Below are 18,699 nucleotides of genomic sequence, written 5' to 3'. Positions count from 1 at the left end.
GGAAAAGTTTCTGAAAGGGGGTTTTGAGTGTTTCACTCAAGGTTCTCTTACAAAATTAGAAAGGTAAATCGGCATGTTTAACAGATTGGGCCGCAACCTCAAAGTTGGATGGCGCTTTAAAACTTTGTTCACATTGTTCTAGTTCAAACGACCCCCGGTGCTGAAAGTCTGAATGCTGGAAGCTGTTAAAACACCAAACACAAGTCTTGTCTTATTACCGTACACACAAATCCATCTGGTCCTCACTGCATTCATTTAAATCTGAACGCAATGAACAGTAGAAGATTCAGGTGTTTTTTTGTTTTTTTTAACTAGAATTAGTTTTGCTGGATGAACTGGAAAAACTTTGCAGAGCAGGAACACGCACCACCCTGCACCTGCCTCATTCCAGTGTCTCTCACCCCCTCCTTTAGAAATGCCCCCATATTCAGAGAACTTGTACATATTTTTTTACTCTTTTAAAGAAACTACAAATTTCATATTGAACAGATCAAAAAAATCTCAGCAAATTCAGTGAATTATCTCTGACAATTTTTGCATTGTAACATGAAATTTGAATGGCTTTTAAGCCCCAGTAGAGCTCTGAAAGAAAAACCTGAACACGAGCTATATAAAAGCAAACCGGACTCGTTTGGTTTGACAGGTTGGGTTGGAGATTCACTGGCCTCTAAAAAAAAAATAAAAAAAAATTATTGGTCAAGCCGAGGTGTTTTACTGAGTTGTGACAAAGTCGTATTAGATCGAGTTTGAAATGCATGGCCGACAAATTTGGCAATATACAAATGGAAAAAGTCAAATGTCATATAGCCTGTTAACTTCAGTGCAGTTCATTTTATTGCATATGGATGGTTCAGGATCCCGTCTTTTCCAGCCTGCCCAGTTAGCAGGTTCTCTCTCCTCGAGAGTCTCGCTTGACTTCCATCAGACACAAACCGGGAAGGAGGCTGCTCCCACTGAGGAGGAGAGGAGGGAACAATCAGAACGGTTCAGTGGAGATCAGATGGTGAAGGAGATGCTGCGAGGGTCTTTACCTGCTGAGTCCAGGCAGCAGGACCACTGACAAGGTGCCTTCTGGGAGGGATTGGAAGAGTTTCCCCAGGCGGTGGTCAAGCTTCGCTAGTATGGGGATCAATTCTTCATCCTGCAGGAGTAAAGAAAAACAAAGACATGACTTTAGAATGTTAAGAGTAAAAATCACACACACACACACACACACACACACACACACACACACACACACACACACACTAAAGGCCCCAAAACGTCAAATATGTCCACAGTCTGATTCAGAATATGTGATTACCTGAGAACTGCTGTGTCTGCGAGTCGTCTCCTCCGCTGCTTCGCCGTCCACTCCGGTCGATGTTGCCATAGCAACCCATGAGGCCAAATGTCGCGGGGTCACAGACGGACAGATGAGGTAGTTCTCCCTCTGCAGGTCAGCGGAGGAGCTGAGCGCTGCCTGTTTCCCCTCCGAGCTCTCGAACTCTGCAGACACGCTGGGGTGAGAGACGAGCTCCACGAACTTCACGCGGGCAAGAAAACTAAGAATCAAGCTTTTTACTCACTTATGTTGGCATGCTGTGCTTTTATTTCAGGTTTAGGCAGCAGGACAACATCTTCCACGGCCCCAAAGCGGCTGAATGTCTCTCTGAAGGTTTCCTCTGTGAGCTGCAAGTGTTCACAGTCTGTTTCAGAAGGTGGGAGTCCGTTCGCCGATGTACCGGAACATTTAACTTCCGGCGTGTGCCTATTAATCTCTGGAGGGTTTCTTATGCGTTCAGCCTGGCTGCGCCTCAGTTTGACAGCATAGAGGTCGCAGGTGTTTGAGGTGTCCTCCGTTAAAGTGTCCAGTGCCACGTCCAGGTCAAGGGTGGATTCATGTACAGGCCGCCGCACCTGGAAGAGGAGAAATAGGTTTTTCAGCATGAATGTGGGCACATCTGTGACACCAAATTATGAAATAATGACTCAAAAGAGAAAGAGGGGAACACCTTGATGGACTGCCCCTGCACGCTGAGTCCATTCAGTGTTTTTACAGCCAGCGTCGCTCCTTCCAGCAGCTGAAACTCCACTCGGGCATGAACCTGCCGATCCAAACAGTTCATTCATCACAGCTCACCCGGGAAAAGTTGCTTAAATTAAAGAGTGTGAAACATACTCTGTTTAACGTCCGGATTCTTTGAATTGGTCCGCAACAGCGAAAAAGCCTCCTCACGTCCCTCTCGGAGAATCCGACAGGAAACGGCCCGGCGAACACGACGCACATGTCCCGCAGGTCTGCACACGCCTGCAGGGTCAAACGCAGCGCTTTGCAAAGCCGTCCATGTTCTGAAAGGAGTGAAAGAACTAACAGACGACCGACTCACGCTCTCATGCTGCTGCTCCTGATGGAGGCCGAGCAGCTTCAGCTGGTTGGAGAAGGAAGAGAACTGGGCGACGGAGAAGAAGGGCTGGTTGGTTTGTCTCTTGAAGGACGCAAGAAGCTGAAATGTTGAAGGACAGACAGGTCTAATCCAGCCTGCTGACATCATTGCATGGTGAAGAATTACAACAAACACAGACGAATGAGCCACTTTGTTTCCCACCTCCTTGTCCGACTTGTGCCACTGCTGTTTGGACAGGTCCAGTTCCACATGGGACCGCTTCCCCAGGTAGGCTACGGAACGGCCAAGAGTCTGCAGGATGTCAGAAAACCTGCACCCGGTCACAACAAACAGTGAGTCAAATATAACAATGTCTTGATAAAACAAAGTAGAACCCAGATGAATAAATAAGTTGACGGACTCAGACTAAACCCACTATGTGCTGATATCCCTGAAAACTAAGAACCACAGCACAGTGAGAGCATCTTAATTTGATTCCTGAAACATTTCTTAAGGTTTTTTTTTTTTTTTTTTTTTTACTTTTATAATATGTGGGACTTTATTTCTTTCATTATTTCACTATGAAGATTGTTTTACATCAATTTTTTTGATGTCACATGATGGTTTTCTGTGTCATGCGGTAGATAATCTACAATCTAAATGTAAACTTCTGAATCCCAAGCAGTTTCTGATTGTTCTTCTACAGATTCAGGACAGATGTGGCCACAGGCTGATCTAACTGGATGATGTCATCATGCAGTGTAACAACATATCAAAGTTATAAATCATTAGAAAAAATAAAAACACTTTGCATTTCTCTGATTTTATCATTTAACAAATAAGTAAATATTGTATACAACATATTTTCAGCTACGCTCGAGCGCCAAATTGAATACAGCCACTTGCCAGATAAAGGGTAAACAATGCTGACATTTTGAGTGTCTCAGTGTGGAAGTGAAACTTGTCAGAGCTGAGATGGGATTTAATTGGAGAAGTATGAATAAGAAGTGCGTGACTGACGGAACACGTCGTACCTGTTAATGGGTGAAGGAGCAGGTTCACAGTCGGAGGGCGCCGTGTCTACTACTGTGTACCCCCACAGATTCTCCAGATGAAGCTCTACAACCTGACAGTACACACACCACACACATCCCTGTTGTATTACTCTGTTTGTGTCTATGTGTGTGTGTTTCAGAATAACTTATTCCTACCTGAGCAGGTCCTTTTTGGATGAAGTACTGAGCCAGCTCCAGAGCTGCTAAGGCGTCCTCCAGAGGATCATGACCTTTCTGCTTATCCGTTTGTATCTGCCTTCTAATGGTGCGACAGAGGAATTATATCTGTAGCTCACAGTGAGAGAGAGACAGAGAAACATAGAACACACGCACACAAAAAGCAAGAGCTCACTTCAGCACCGCCTCAGCCAGCATCTTCAGCCTGAACTTCTGACCATATTCTCTTTTGTAGAGCAGCGAAGTGTCGATCACGTGTGGATGGATGAGCTGCAGCGAGGACGAACACAATCAAAACTTTTCTTTAACCAGTGTTGGGAATAGCTGACTCGTGCACATGCATGCAGCCTGTTGCATGCATCTTGCCACACACTGGAGTCTGCTAAGATGCATGCAGCTTGTTGCAATCGCCCCCATTTCCTTTTTCTCTTTTTTGCTTTCTATTAACTGGTTTCCATCACTTTTGGTTTCCTTCGTCCAGGTGTGCTGCTGAGCTTTTCTCCACACTGTTGATTGGGCCCTTTTTTCCATCTTGTTTAGTTTCCTCTTTGTAAAGAGTGTTTGTTGTGTTTGTCTGTCAATTTCATTATTTCTATTCCTATATTAGTCACGTTACGCTTTGTACATATACTTGTACATGTACTTATTAAATTTTTTTCTGTCTTATCGATATTTTAACTTTCCATTCTATTTATTTAGTTATATTCTGTGTCTAATGACAGTGCAAACAATTTCCCTCTGATAGTAATAAAGTACTTCTATTCCATTCTATTATTTAAAGATATGTTACTGTAAGGCCACTAGTTAAGTAAAAGTCAGCAAATGTTCCAAGGTCCATGGAAACGGTTGAGCTAAAAATGACAAATGCAAATACACAGTAACAAGAGCAGTAACTCCACTAACTTGTAAAACAGCAACGAGTCGCAATAATTAATGTCTCATTTTCTGTAGCAATTTCTGTCTTGCAGAACACTGATACTAAAATACGGTTCCCGCTGACAATATTGTCTTTTTCCTTATTCCAAACAATGTCTGATAAAGTTCAACTGCTAAGTTTTCTTCTTGTGGAATATTGGATGTTTTCACAATGACCTACGGTAAGTTATGGATATCTACCCAGACTACATTCATTAAAAGAGGTACATAATTACATATATACGAGTTCAATCTGTGTAATTCTCATCCAGTAAAAAATTTGCTCTTTTCTCATCCAGCGGGCTTCATCTGACTGACGGTCAGCGGCTTCATCACTCACCTTCAGAGCGGCGAGGTCACAGTCGATGGAATGGCCCACCAGGACGGCGTCGTTCGGCAACAGCATCCGGAGCCTCGCTTGAACATCCCGCAGGGTGGTTCTCACTGGGTGCAACATGGCCGCAGTGATACCAGAGAAACTGCCAGGGAGGAGGCGGCGGCGGGAACACGGTACATGACTCTCGGAACTCGTCAGGTTGGATTTATTTACACCATCTTTTGTCCAAAAGTATGTGTGCATGCGTGCGTACCAGGTAAGATAGTCGATGATCTGGTTTCGGGGCTTCACCAGCTCATCCAGCAAACACGTCCCACTGCTGTCCACCAGAGAAACATGAGTCAGCTCATGTCCATTCACGGTTTGACACTGTAAACACAACACTAACAAATTAATAAGTATTTGCAAGGGATTTGCAGTGTTCGGCTACAACAGTAAGATTTTGGTGGCAGCATTTGTGCTTTAATAGACAATGAATTTCAACATTTTAAAGCCTGATTTGCTGCATTTAGGCCATTGGAAAGCCACTGCAGTCATAGTCGGTGTACTTTATCGCACACTCTCCGGGCACATTATATAAATTAAAAAGACATCATGTAAGCAGTTGCTATTCACACACCTCATTAGGAAACTCCTACACTGAATTCCACTGTGGAAAGCAGAAATAATCTGGATGATTTAGAGCTTCTCACCATTTCACAGTCGATGCCAAACAAAGGGCTGTGGTCGGTCACAGAGTCGGAGCTGTCTGTGCACACAAATTCCTCAAAGCCGATCATTCCTAGGGAAGGGAACATGTATTGCAAATGATTAAGGATTTGATGTTTTTGCCAATGGAAGGAGTGTTTCACATCACTTCATTTGTGGTTCACTGGGGCTTTTGCATGTTCTCTTTGCATTTGAGGTTCATTTTGTTAAATGTCTCATAAGTTTGAATATGAGTGTGTGTGAATACCTGGCTATGGGTTTTTCCTGTGATGGACTGGAGACCAGATTTGAGCTTATCGGCATACTTTAAATGAACTGACTCTGAATTCGTGTGTGATTGTGTGTCTCTGACTTAGCATATGATGAATTCATCCCCTGTCACTTGCCAAGTGTTATCTTTGCTCCAGTCATCCACAACCCTGTCTTGCATAAGGTTGCTTTGCCTCCTTCTAAGTTTTACTTAAACTGTATAAACCGAAAAGTATTTGCTGAGAGTTAGCTCTTTTTTTGGTGTAATTCATAACATTGTGAGCAGAAGTGATTCGTTCATATGAGGCGTTCAGCTACAATATTTCTACCGGATTTCTTGTGCGCTCAGCATACAAAACCACTGCAGTTGAACATGTCAAACCAAATGCTGAAACTAAACTTGAAATTGTCCTTTGTCTTTTATGACGGCAAAAAAAAAAAGATCACATTTCACTGGATTTGTACAAAAATACACTTCAAAAACAAGCTCTGTCACCTTTGACGGGGTAATGCTTCTTGATCATCTCCTCCTTGGAGAGGACGTACGCTGTCAGTCCCCGTTTCTGTTTCCCAAACGTTTTGACCACTGGGTGTTGGTTCACGACTGGAGCCGTGTACAGTAACACAGAAGTGAGGAAACATAAAACATGACTAAACACTAGTTCCATGGTCAGGACAAAAACAATAAAAGCATGTTTCTTACCTTTCTGCAGTGGTGATTGCAGAGAGGGAGCAGGAGACCAGTCTCCTTTAGGTACTTCACTTCTAAAGATTCCTGAGGCTATGGTCTCCGATGATGGTGTAAAGGTGACTCTCTGTGACGGACGAGTAACAACGACATTTCTTCTGACGTTAGATGACCTGCGGTGGTCGGTTTGTGTCCTCCTGGTTACTTACAGTGCTGTAGTTTGTCCTGAGGTGTTGCAGCGTGAGGTAATGTTTATAAAAGTGACTCTGTGTCAGGCCCTCCGCAATGGCAACATTTACCCTGTGAACCTTTTTCTGATGGTGAAGACGACACCAACTGGGAAAGAGAAGCAGAGCGATACAAATATAGAGGCAATAATGTGTGTTTATGATTATGGCAGTACAGGGACACAGCAAGAGCTACTTGCAGAGAGTCATTTAATGAGAACTGATAGAGGAGATAACGCATTCCTACCACGGTCGTTACCTGGGCTGTTTGATGCCACATGGTTTTCCCAGAGCAGCATAATGCAGTAACTCTGTCAGCTCCTGTAATGTAATCGGCTGCTGAAGGCGGTCAAGCAGCACCGAGACTCTCGGTGGGCCAGAGGCACGTCCACGCTGCAACTCTTCATCTCCCACCTGCTCGGTTTTTAACCTCTTGGCCTTCTCGTGTGGAGCACTTCTCTTTCTTTTCCTACTGTGGTTTGCTGCTGCTGCTGCTGATGATGATGATGATGCTTGTGGTGCCAATGAAGCCTCCATGGCAAAGTTCTATTTACTGAGTTAGAAAAAAAATAGCATTGTGGGTATTTATTAAAGCATGAGTATTTGTGTACAGCTAATATGAAGCCTCAGTCTTAGTATCATCTTTGAAGATGTAGTGTTTGGACACTTTCTCCTTGACTGATTTTACTATTTAGCAGAAGGCAAAACTGCCTCATCTCACAGGGATTTGCAACTTTGATCAGTGGGAAGGAGTCAGAAAACTCATCCTGGATACCAGAGGGCTGATTTGTGAGTATATTACAACTATAAACTAGAATGGGCACTTGGCCTTTTATACCCTGTGTACTTCCTGATGTTTTTGAACTGTATTGTGAAGCACTTTGTGACGTTTTGTCTGTGAAAGATGCTATATGGATAAACGTTACTTACATATTTACTTACTTATTAGTTTTGCGGAACTGAGTTAGTATCGCCAGCATGATAGCTGTTCACTCATATCGATGCTAACTAGGTAAGTCAGGTAGTTACATCACTGTGTGAGACACTGAGCAGGGAGCATCTCCATGGCAACAGACACTGATGTCCTTTGGGATTTATTTGGGAATGGTGTGCTGTTAACGTCCCACAATCAAACTGATTGGCCCTTGGATGATGACAAATCATCCCTGAAAATTTCATGCAATTCGGGTAACAATTTTTTTTTGCGAAAAGTTGGTAACATACATACATACATTTGTACAAAACAATAAATAAATACACGCAGAAGAAAACATAACCTTCTCGGCAAACTTCGGTGGTCACACAGCTTTCGTTGGCGAAGGTAATGAAAGTAGGCTACATTCTGGACAGTCAACCAAAGGGCAAACACAAAGAGACAGACAACCACACACATTCACATTTGCACCTTGGGGAAATTTAGGTTCACGAAATAATCTCACATCTATGTTTTTGTGTGTGGAAACCGAGTTACCTGGAGAAACCCCCATGGGGAACTCCACACAAAAAGCCCATTTGAACCCACAGGGAAGTCACTGCACCACCATGTGACACACGTATGGAATTATAGAAACACTTTTGGACAAGGGAACACTTTCAAAAACCACTATCTCTGAATACAGTTACCGGTAACCTAGAAATCTACTACTACAAGTTAAAGCTGTATCATAAAAAAAAACTGAACTGAATACAACCCAAAGCTGCCTTCTCAAGGCTAAAGCTCACTTAAAATGTAGCCTGGTATAAAAGACAACTGGCTTTTAGTGTAATGGAGCAAAACTATCAAAAATGCAGACACTGAAAGTTACTTCAACTCTAGTTATTTGAGAAAAGACAAGGCAAGTTTATTTTAAAAGCACCACTCAGACACAAAGCAATCCACAATGCTTTACATAGAAATAAAAGAATTACATGAAATCAAGGCAATTAACAATCTTAATCTTAAGCAATTATGATCATGAAAGACCTAAACTCTAAAAATAAAGTAAAGTAAAGAACAATAAAGCAACTGGAATATTTCTTATGTTAAAGGTAATTAAATAAGTGAAATCTATTTTTTATATGAAGGCCTGAGTAAATAGTGTTTTAAGTCCTGATTTAAACTAAGTGAGTGTGTCAGCAGTCCTCGGGTGTTCAGGAAGTTTGTTCTAAATGCTGCTTCCCCTTGTTTCTTCTACTCCGACACACTTCAGTATGGTCCTGAGCATCTCGGTAAATCTGAGATGTATTTAAGCTTAAAATCATTCAAAGCTTGATAGACAAGAAGTAAGATATTGGAGTGGATCCTTTGACACACAGCAGAAATTGTAAGATAATTTCCATCAGCAATTTAGATAAGAGTGTTTACTACAGATTTCCACTAAAGATCTGTAATTGGGGTTAAAATATTACGCAAAAGCTCTCATTTATTTAACAGACTGAAAGCAGACGCAGTTTTTAGATGAGAAGGGTAAATACTTCCATTAGGAACAAAGCATTATGAGTACATGATGTTATTACTTTATTATTAACAATGGCAAACAAGGGAGGGCAAACGCAGCTATTTTAACATGAGGAAACTAAAGATTTAAAGATCAATATAATCCCATTCATATCTAATCTCTGGAACATTTGTAGCTGACGCTCTCTCTATTCGACTCCTCTGATGTCCTCCTGCGGAGACTGATCCTTCAATTAGCATGCAGGACTAGTACTGTGGATATAAAGATGGGTAAATACCAGATGTTGGGGCTCCAGACCCGCGTGTTCCCCTCCTCAACTCCACGTAAACATTGAGGGACCACGTGGGTCCGTGATCGACTGAGCGGGACTGGCAGGCAGACTTCACCAGTCGAGCCCAGAGCGACAGATGGTGCGTTTGAAAAAGGTGCGCGGTCTGCGAAGATTACAACTCAGTTTCATAAAAGATCGTCTGATGGGTTCACGGCGACTCTCCGACATTTCTAACAAGCATTTTATGGATTCCGATTGAATCAACGACAAGTATGACGACAAAGAAACTCGCAAAGTGGGTAAAACTCCTCATTTTAGCTGGATTGAACTCGATCTTGAGCAACAAAAGTAGTGATGCCTTCGACTACATCTAAGTTGATTATTCACAACCCTACTCCTCAAGAACACTCTTCAGGATCAGCCAGAACTTGTTTAACCGTTGCTATCTGACTTCTTACTAAAGATTGATACAGGGAATTCAAACATAAGGCCCGAGGGCCAAATCCGGCCGGCTCGACGCTCCAAGCCGGGTCGCCAAACCGCCAAGCAAGTTAGGAAAAATCAAATGTCAAGAAAAACATTGGTTTTCTGTCAAATATCTTGAGCTTTAGTCTGTTATGCTGTTTTTATTATTGTTATTTATCCTTGCTGTTTGTGATGACTATGACCCAATGTTAAGAACAACTCAATTTTTGTACAGGAAGTAGTTTTCGCAACAACAAAGAAAAAAAGATGTCCTCATATGTGGACAGTCTGGCTTTTGTAATAATAAAATGAATCCTGTCTGTTTGGAATCAGAAAGGCCCAATTACTGTAAAAACTAAATTTCAACGTTCTTCAATATGAAGTTCTCTCAAAAATGACTTGTCCTTATATGACAATGCAGGGTGTCGGGAGGTTAATAGTAGCAGACACAACACAACACCGAGACCTGAGCTGAGATATCGATGATGCTGCCATGAAAGATAGCCGCCTCCTTGGAAAATGCTAGCGAGCGTTGTACTCAATGCCATGCTGTCAGGGTGAGTTTGTAAATACAACAGCGAAAGGAGAAATTTACTTGATATTTCACTGTATTTTGCATGTGAAGGCATCATGAAAATGGGCTTTATGTTGATATTGTAGTCATTTTGAGTAGTAATTGTTTGGTTTTGTCACACCATAGACATTTTCATTACGTATAATCTGCGCCACGACAAACAAAAGCTTCAAAGTTCAAATTCAAAGGTTATTATGGCACTGTTTTATCAGTCCGGCCCACTCAAGATGAAATTGAGCTGTATATTGTACTTGGATTTAAATGTGTTTGACACCCCTGACCTAAAAATACTGTATAAGTACATTTACCTCTATTTACACTGCCCGCCTGGGAAATATCAAAGTTTGTTGATTGTCTGTGAGGTTTGAGTTTGTTGTTCTTTCCGTCATTTATACTACTTCATCCAGCTTAGGGTTCAAAGCAGGTCATGCTCTGGGCAGATCTCCAGCACATCAACAGTCACATACACTCACAGTGAAACTAATAATACAGGCGATTTAGAGTCTCCAATTAACCTAAGGTGCATGTTTTTGGAGTGTGAGAGTTAAAGGGAGAACCTGGAGGAAAATCCTCACATGCAAGAGAACATGCGAACCACACAGAAAAGACTCTTAACCCAAACTGAACCGTGCTTACCACTGCTGCTTTGGCTTTTACAAAGTTGTGTGAGTTTTGAAAAACTGCATCTGCTCTGTGAAATTTACAAATAATTGGGTAGAAACCTGTGCAATTAACAAATTGCAGTTACTCTCATGGTGAAATCCCACTAAAATGTGAAATCCAAATGTTTTCAACACATGCATGTGGTATATTCACTGAATCTTGACCTTTTCTGTCAACTATTAATTAGTTTGTCAAACGGGACGCTGAAACGTCAGTGTCAGAGCTGACGGTTGGGCATAATGGACAGAATTGACGTGTAATGTATTACAGCTCGGTTTGATCTCCACGGGACCAGAGCAGGGAAAAGATTAGAACCTATGAATGATGAGAAGAAACAATGCCTCAGCTTTAGTTTCAGTGCATTCCCAAAATGTGAACATTTGTATGACATTTGATAAAACCTTCTATGAGCAAGATGGAATTTATGCTGTTGCTTACTTGGCTTATCAATTTCTTGCAGATTTCTCAAATACCAGGGGAGCGAGCTTTAACCCAAGAGTCTCATATTGTGTTATGTCTGGGCAAATCAGTACGAGCAATTACTTTAATGGAACAACTGCTGTCTTCCTTGTACTCTCAACACATTGAAAGGCCGACCTCCAGGCCGCACTGTGTGGTTTATGTCCATAGGCAGCATAACTTGCATCCCTGTATTACTGGGACAGCTCATTTGATACCGTCTACTAGGAAAAAGACAAGGTTCATATGGTTTGGTTATGTAAGTTGGAGAGATGATATTTTTGCATGGAAAATGATAAGGAGAATGGAGATACAAGGTAAGGATTGAAGAGGTTGAAAAGTGAAGATGTTCATGGATGCAGTGATGTTGGACATGCGGACAGCTGGTGTGAGGTGGAGGAGTACGTCACTCTCACGTGCATTAACAGGGAAATGCAGACAGAAGAAGATTATTAAGACATCGTGAAAACTGATTGAAAAATAAATGTCAAACTCTTCTCAGTAACTGATATTTAATTGAAGAACTTTTTGGAAAAGCTTTCTCTTTTACTGGCAGAAAGTCCTTGATATATTTACCTCCGCCAACAGGGAGCTGGGACTACTGAGGCAGCGGAGTCAGTCGTCCAGGTCAAAGAAATCTCTTGTGTCAAGTCAGTGTGATTGTTTGATTAAGAGCCTCATCCAACCATCATATTTAGATGGAGCCTCTTTGGAACTGAAGGTTTTGGTTCATGTTTGTACCATATTCTTTTTTCAGATCAGATTTTCTCATACTTGATTGTCATTGACTTTGAGTCCACTTGCTGGAGAGACAAAAACAACCATAGCCAGGAGATCAGTAAGGACTATTTGTTAAATTCATATTTTCCGTTATTTGTCAGCTTTGCTCCTGCTGACACCCCGCTGTCTTTCTTCCACTCTATAGTTGAGTTTCCTGCTGTTCTGCTCAACACGTCCACGGGCGATGTTGAGTCTGAGTTTCACACGTACGTTCAACCTCAGGAGCATCCGGTTCTGTCGGAGTTCTGCACTGAGCTGACCGGGATCACACAGGTATTCGTGTACATCATGTTAATGCACTTTTTTAATGACGGGTCCGTGTGGATATCGCCTGAAAATACTATGTGTTTTATAGATGCAAGTTGAAGCTGGAATCCCCCTTCAGATCTGTCTGTCGCAGTTCAGCCGCTGGCTGCAAAATCTGCAGCTAGAGAAGGAGGTGGTCTTTCCAAACACTCAGCCAAGACAGTCAGAACCTTCGCCTCAACAGAAACTGTGCACGTTCCTCACCTGGTCAGGTAAAAGGTGCTTGTATTTGTCTCTGGAAAATTAGCAGTTACCTGAAGCATGATTCTGTGTGTACATTGGAGACGATATGTGCTGTGATTTGTTACCTTGTGTCCATTTCTGTCCGTTAAAATGATTCTAACTAAAACACCTAATTTCTTGGGGCTTTTGTTTCTCTTGCGTATCAGACTGGGATCTTGGAGTTTGTTTGCAGTATGAATGCAAACGCAAACAGCTTCATAAGCCTGACGTTCTCAATAGCTGGATCGATCTGAGAAGCACGTACAGGGTAAGAGGCTGCCTGCTCACTGGCTGCTTTTCATCTCTTGGCTTTCAGTTTGTGAAATATTGAAAATATAACGGTGACAAGAGTAGTAGACGTTTGTGTTTGACACTGAAAGACCAAAATATTTGAAGCAGCACGGAACAAAGTAAATAAATAAATCATGGAGTCACTTATATACCACCTTTTCGCTGACAACAACCCCAAAGCGCTTTACATAGCTCATCACATTCACCCATTCGCACACACATTCACACACCATTGGAGGCTGCAGCCGTGCAAGGCGCTGGCACTCCAATGGGGGCAGTTTGGGGTTCAGTGTCTTGCCCAAGGACACTTCGGCATGTAAAGAAGCAACACTTTTGTCTTAAAGTTGCCAAACGTCATCTGGTGATGCAACTTTATAAATTCCTGTCCTCTGTCTATCCAAGCACAGTCTTGGGGACCACAAAAAAAGTAAAACCTGAGAAGAGCTCTTGGTAGAGTTATCGTTTGTTTCCTGGCTCATTTCTGATATGTTTCACAGGAGAGATCCAGAAAAGAGCTCATTCTTAGGTCCTCCACCATCTTTTGGCACAAAGGACAGTTTTTACACCACGTCCCGTGTTTAATGATTCTGAGTATCTGGACTCGTCCAGTGACCGCTGTGATCACCCTGTAGCTGGCCACCTTCAAGGAGTGTGTCTCGTGTTGAAAGGGCAAAACACACCCTGATTCAGAGGTACACTGCTGATGTGTCTCAAATTGACATCCTTCACAGCTCCTAGGCCACTCTCAAATGGTAAACCTCATGTGATTGCCGTCTTTTGGCACAAAGGACAGTTTAACATCACGTCCCGTGTTTGATTCTCAAATTTAAAGCTCCGTTATCCTCCACGTTTCCTTCCTCATCCACAACGTGGAATTGACGTTCCAAAGTGAGCTGTGTGGAAGATGCTGTGAATGCAGACTAGTAATTGAATATTGGCACTTGTGTCAAGCTAAATGGACTACAAGATTGACATTTTGCAATAAATCTGAAGTGAAAGCCAAAATTGGAAAGAAGTGAGTGCGACTTTAAAGGAGGGAGTTGAGCAGACCAGAGGCAGTGCAAATGAATACACTGTGTTGTTGCATTTCTTCTATTGAGACCCCTAAATCATAGACAAGTGTCACGTTGTATTTATATGTTCATTAAATATTGACCATTTATGAAGAGAAAAGATTGAATATCGTTTCGAATTTGGTTCTTTTCCCATCTCGTCATTTTATCTCTGTTCTAGCTCTTTTACAGCAGGAAACCTAAAGGGCTGAATGGGGCACTTCAGGATCTAGGAATACAGTTTTCTGGTAGAGAACATTCAGGTAAAAATAAATGAACCTGGTAACATAATTTCTAAAGCATTCTTCATCGTCAGTGCTGTTTTATTTATTTATTTTTTAACTTTCATGTATTTCCTCTCTCATCAGGTTTGGATGACTCCCGCAACACGGCTAAACTGGCAGCACGGATGATGAGGGACGGGTGCATAATGAAAATAACAAAGAGCCTTGACAGGGTGAGTGGCCGCCCGACAGCGTCCTGAATCAACCCCAGGCCCTGAGTTTCCAGCGTCTCTCATCACCTTCCCAAATAGACACTGAGGACAAAGCGGACAGTTGTTCTCAGTATAGAGATTTTATATGTAGAGTTGTTACATTTCAATGTGAATACTCATTTTATATTAGTTATTTATTGAAATAAAGACGCAGCAAGACTGCTGCAAATATCGAATCACCTCCTCTTTGTGTAGAATTTAGCTTGAGCACTCTGGCACAATGAAATTATGAGGATTTTTACTAACTGCTCTATTTCAGTTGCTTTCACATTTATAATGTTGAGAGTTTATGCTGAACACAATGTAAGTGTCTGATAATGAGGCGAGCCACATCTTTTAAACTCTTGAGAAACGGATTTGGGTGATGTGATGTTTCTTCATCACGGATTTCTGCACGACTGTATGCATCAGCAGTCTGCTCGATGATGAGGCTGGTGGTAAATTACAATGCCACTGGTAAGCAGGCTCGGCACCTTTTGAGAGAGAAGCATCTTGATCAATAAGAGACTTATGGGCTTTAAAAAAAAATGACTATAAAACATCGGTTTATTTATTGTGATGAAAGAAAAAACAAACATAATAGATCAATCTTGAAGTAAAAGGGTCAGAAACATTTAGCGCTGTTAGCTGCTTACTAAGCACATTAGTCAACACAGTTTGTTAGAAAATCAAACAGGATTTATTAGTTATTAGTTACAATTACCGTGTCCTGTCTTCCTCTCATAGAATCTGCTAGTGGGCAAATCTAAGTTTGGAAAATCACCCTGTCTCTTCGACAAAGAGAATCGCACCAACACAAAAGAAGATGCATCAACAACAAGTAAATCTTCCTCCTCCAAAGCTCCACGCAGAGCTTCTCAGATGCAGCCCTGTTCAGAGAGCGACACAAAGGATTTGGACACAAAGAAAAACTCTGGTTCTGCTCAGCCCTCACTTCCAGCATGTCAAAGCCTGATCTCTCCGAAGACGCTTCTGAACGGCTCGGCGGGACCTCTGTGGGGACGCAGCAGGAGATCAGCTGCATCTGACGGTGGCGCCAACACTTCATACTCTGTTACCACAAACTCTACTTCAACTGGCGCTCACAGTAACAATAGTAAGAGTCTTGTTCTGTGTTCTACAACTGTGAGCTTCTTTTCAAATCCACCTCAACGAAACCAGAGTGCAGAAACGGGGTTAACGTCGGGACTAATGGAGGTGGGGGGTGCACAACTTCTGGTGGAGACAGAGGAGAGGTGTGGCTCCTATGATGATGTGGTGTTGGATGAAGGCGACAGCCGTAATGGCTCAGAAGTTCGATGTGGCACTGAGTTCACATCAGACTTTGATCGTGGGTGTTACGAGTGTGTGGAAGCCAATGATTTGCACTCCCCAGTGCATCAGTACAAGTCAAAGGAAGATCTAAGAGAAGCGTGGAGTGCCAGAAGAAACTCTAAAATGCAAAATATTACCGGAGACTCGTCTGCAAAGACAAGAGCCTACGCTAAAACCTCTGATCACTTAAATGAAGTGATGCAGCATGCAGGTACCTCTGCTACATACTTCACTGTAGCAAGGAGAAAAACTGAACTAAAAACACCAGTGACGCTTAAAGAAACATCTGTTCGGCCCCGTGTGAGCTTCAAAACAAGCATACCCTCTTTAATCACACCGAAGCCTTTTGTCCCAGAAAAGACTTCCACACCAAATACCTCCTTTGCCAGACCTGAACCGGTTCTCAAGCACCTGAAACACCACAAGACTCTGAAGTCCTCTTTTACTGTTTTCACCGAGCCAACAAAACCGGCAGCAGCTCCGCCACGGTCCTCCTCACGAGGTTCTCTGCGCACGCCAAACAACATCCTCTCCTCTCTGTTGACCAACACGCGCTCCTCCTTCAGCACTCATTCCTCCCTCGGTACGACAGCTAAAGGAGTCCAAAGGGTCACCTCCCCACTGTGTGAGTGTGGCCGCCGTGCAAAGCGGCAGCTCGTCTCCAACGGGGGCCCCAATCACGGCCGGGGGTTTTACTGCTGTCCGGTGCGCCGCTCCGGTGGAGGCCGGGTGGAGAAAGGGTGCCAGTTTTTTAAATGGGAGTCGGCTGTGATGAAGAGCAGCTCGGTGCGAGCTCCTCCTATCAGATCGTCTGTTTCACTCTGTCAGATGAACTCCACTCTCTCCCTTCAACAAGCCCACCGGCCAACGAGGAAAAGTTGCTAATAACGGTACTTTCGGGCAATTTTGCAAACATTGAAAGTCTTTTTTTTTGGGGGGGGGGGGGGGGGGGACTATAATTGGTACATGATGATTAAATGTGTTTTTTTTATTTAATCTTGACAACAGCTTGTCATAATTTAAAACCATGTCAAAATGAGCAACACATTGATATGCCATAGGTGAATCTGCAGCATGGATCCAGTTATTTTACACAACTGTAGGTTTCCTGTTGTCTACGATGTTTGCGTGTCTATAAATTGTGTACTTCTATGGCTAGCGTGCGAAAGTGATCATGTGACTTGTCAGGGGAGGGGGGGAAAAAAGCATCTTTTCAGTTGTCTGTTGGTCGGTCATAAAGGATATGCTATCCCTGTTTCTTCTCTTTTCAAAAGCTCCTGGATTTCCTTTGGCTTTGGAAGACATTGCCTTTCATCCGAGAGGCTTCATCAGTTCTGATTGTCTGCTTTAACAGCGAAACCAATATTTACAGTGTGGAGTTATTCTGTCTGGAAACACACACTTATTTTGTTATGCCTATATTTATGTTGTTCTCTCCTCCAGTGAGGTGAGGGTCATTAAAGCCACCAGAGATCTCTGACTGGCTGTTCCGTCGTCTCAGGAAGACACTAAGGTACAGATCTGTGCATTCCAACGTAAACTGCACTGCTCTGCATGTCTTGCTCCGTCATTGCCGCAGACAAGTTTCTGTCTCGGGAGATGAAGTTTAGGTGAGTTGGATATTTCCTGCAGAGTATCAATCAACAGGGTTGGGCCTTTATTGCAACAATGAAATATAAAAGTTTTTAAGAGACGGTAGCTCCTGTATCATTTTTATGGTGAAAATTTTCGAGAGGATAAAATCCTTTATGTGATTTTAGAGATTTCGAATTTGTTGAAGTAAAATTGTGCTGAAAAGTAAATGCACAGGTATCGGGTAACATTATGTTGGTCATTGTTACTTAGAACCAACACATTAATTGTGAATTAATTATTTTGGAGTTTTGTTCAGCATACATTTGTACTAGTCTTTGTAGTAAAGTATGTATATGATAACCAGAAAATGAATTGCTGAATTGAAAACTTGTCAAAGTTTCTTCCAGATGTTACATTAGTCCTGCTTTCCTGAGTCTGTTTTTGTGTTACCTCATGTTAAATCGTTCTTTGTTGGGTTTTTTTTAGACCGTGACAGTAACACCTGCAATGTACAATAAGCTTTCAAAAATGTTACTAAGTTTTTAATTATATGTCTTGTATGTAATATACAAAAGACGCAATAACAGGAGAGAAAAGAAGCTAAACTATATTTCTTCTTTTTTTTAAAACATGGTTAAAAAGAAATATTCAGGTGTCAGATATTGTGATGTTGAATAATAGACTAACATGTTTTCACCATGTATTTTGAAGATGATCTGTCCTCCTCTTTGTAATAAATAACTTATATGATCACCAAGAAACTGGTACCTGCAGTTGTTGGAAGGTTTTTTATGTTGTAAAGATCAGACCGAGCTTTTACTCATCTCACACTCATATATTACAGTCGCTCACAAGTCAAGAAATATAAAATAAGTAATACATAATACATTAGTATCCAAAAACACTAAACATTAAGATGTTGCTACTCTCTCTCTGTATGTTGTCCATCAAATGTTTCAGCTTGTGGAGAGCAGAGATCCACTTCTATCCCTCTCGCTTCACCTGCTTTCACAATTCAATTCAACTTTATTTATATTGCACCAAATACAGCACCCTTGATAATTAACTTCC

General features: G+C 42.1%; 2 protein-coding genes across 2 annotated transcripts; one reads left to right on the top strand and one right to left on the bottom strand.

The window, feature by feature from the left end:
* Positions 1-697: 697 nt before the first annotated feature.
* rexo5 (RNA exonuclease 5) lies at positions 698-9,850 on the bottom strand. Its single transcript, XM_080462798.1, has 19 exons — positions 9,438-9,850; positions 6,982-7,275; positions 6,705-6,831; positions 6,511-6,622; positions 6,304-6,411; positions 5,543-5,631; positions 5,104-5,219; positions 4,854-4,992; positions 3,774-3,868; positions 3,578-3,680; positions 3,401-3,492; positions 2,589-2,697; positions 2,370-2,486; positions 2,162-2,290; positions 1,995-2,087; positions 1,569-1,899; positions 1,304-1,488; positions 1,032-1,141; positions 698-953 (listed from the first exon to the last, which is right to left on the bottom strand). Exons 2-19 carry the CDS (start codon positions 7,257-7,259, stop codon positions 881-883), a joined length of 2,406 nt encoding a protein of 801 aa, XP_080318924.1. The 5' UTR covers positions 7,260-7,275; positions 9,438-9,850; the 3' UTR covers positions 698-880.
* On the top strand, positions 9,548-18,377 carry eri2 (ERI1 exoribonuclease family member 2). The gene is made up of 9 exons (XM_080462799.1): positions 9,548-9,726; positions 12,181-12,242; positions 12,350-12,430; positions 12,518-12,645; positions 12,728-12,890; positions 13,068-13,168; positions 14,425-14,506; positions 14,612-14,700; positions 15,466-18,377. Exons 1-9 carry the CDS (start codon positions 9,704-9,706, stop codon positions 16,936-16,938), a joined length of 2,202 nt encoding a protein of 733 aa, XP_080318925.1. The 5' UTR covers positions 9,548-9,703; the 3' UTR covers positions 16,939-18,377.
* The last annotated feature ends 322 nt before the right edge of the window (positions 18,378-18,699 follow it).

Source organism: Lipophrys pholis (genome assembly GCF_963383615.2).
Source record: "Lipophrys pholis genome assembly, chromosome: 5".
NCBI classification, from domain to species: Eukaryota; Metazoa; Chordata; class Actinopteri; order Blenniiformes; family Blenniidae; genus Lipophrys; species Lipophrys pholis.
The sequence above is the reverse complement of the archived record's forward strand: the minus strand, read 5'-3'. Positions and strand labels throughout refer to the sequence as shown.

Excerpts from the sequence above, each read along its gene's own strand:
- rexo5 (XM_080462798.1), bottom strand. The coding sequence starts at position 7,259 with ATGGAGGCTTCATTGGCACCACAAGCATCATCATCATCATCAGCAGCA. Across the intron at positions 3,493-3,577 it reads TCCAAAAAGGACCTGCTCAG|GTTGTAGAGCTTCATCTGGA; the intron begins GTAGGAATAAGT and ends GTGTACTGTCAG. Across the intron at positions 1,900-1,994 it reads TGCAGGGGCAGTCCATCAAG|GTGCGGCGGCCTGTACATGA; the intron begins GTGTTCCCCTCT and ends CTCCTCTTCCAG.
- eri2 (XM_080462799.1), top strand. The coding sequence starts at position 9,704 with ATGACGACAAAGAAACTCGCAAA. Across the intron at positions 12,891-13,067 it reads CACGTTCCTCACCTGGTCAG|ACTGGGATCTTGGAGTTTGT; the intron begins GTAAAAGGTGCT and ends CTTGCGTATCAG. Across the intron at positions 14,701-15,465 it reads TAACAAAGAGCCTTGACAGG|AATCTGCTAGTGGGCAAATC; the intron begins GTGAGTGGCCGC and ends TTCCTCTCATAG.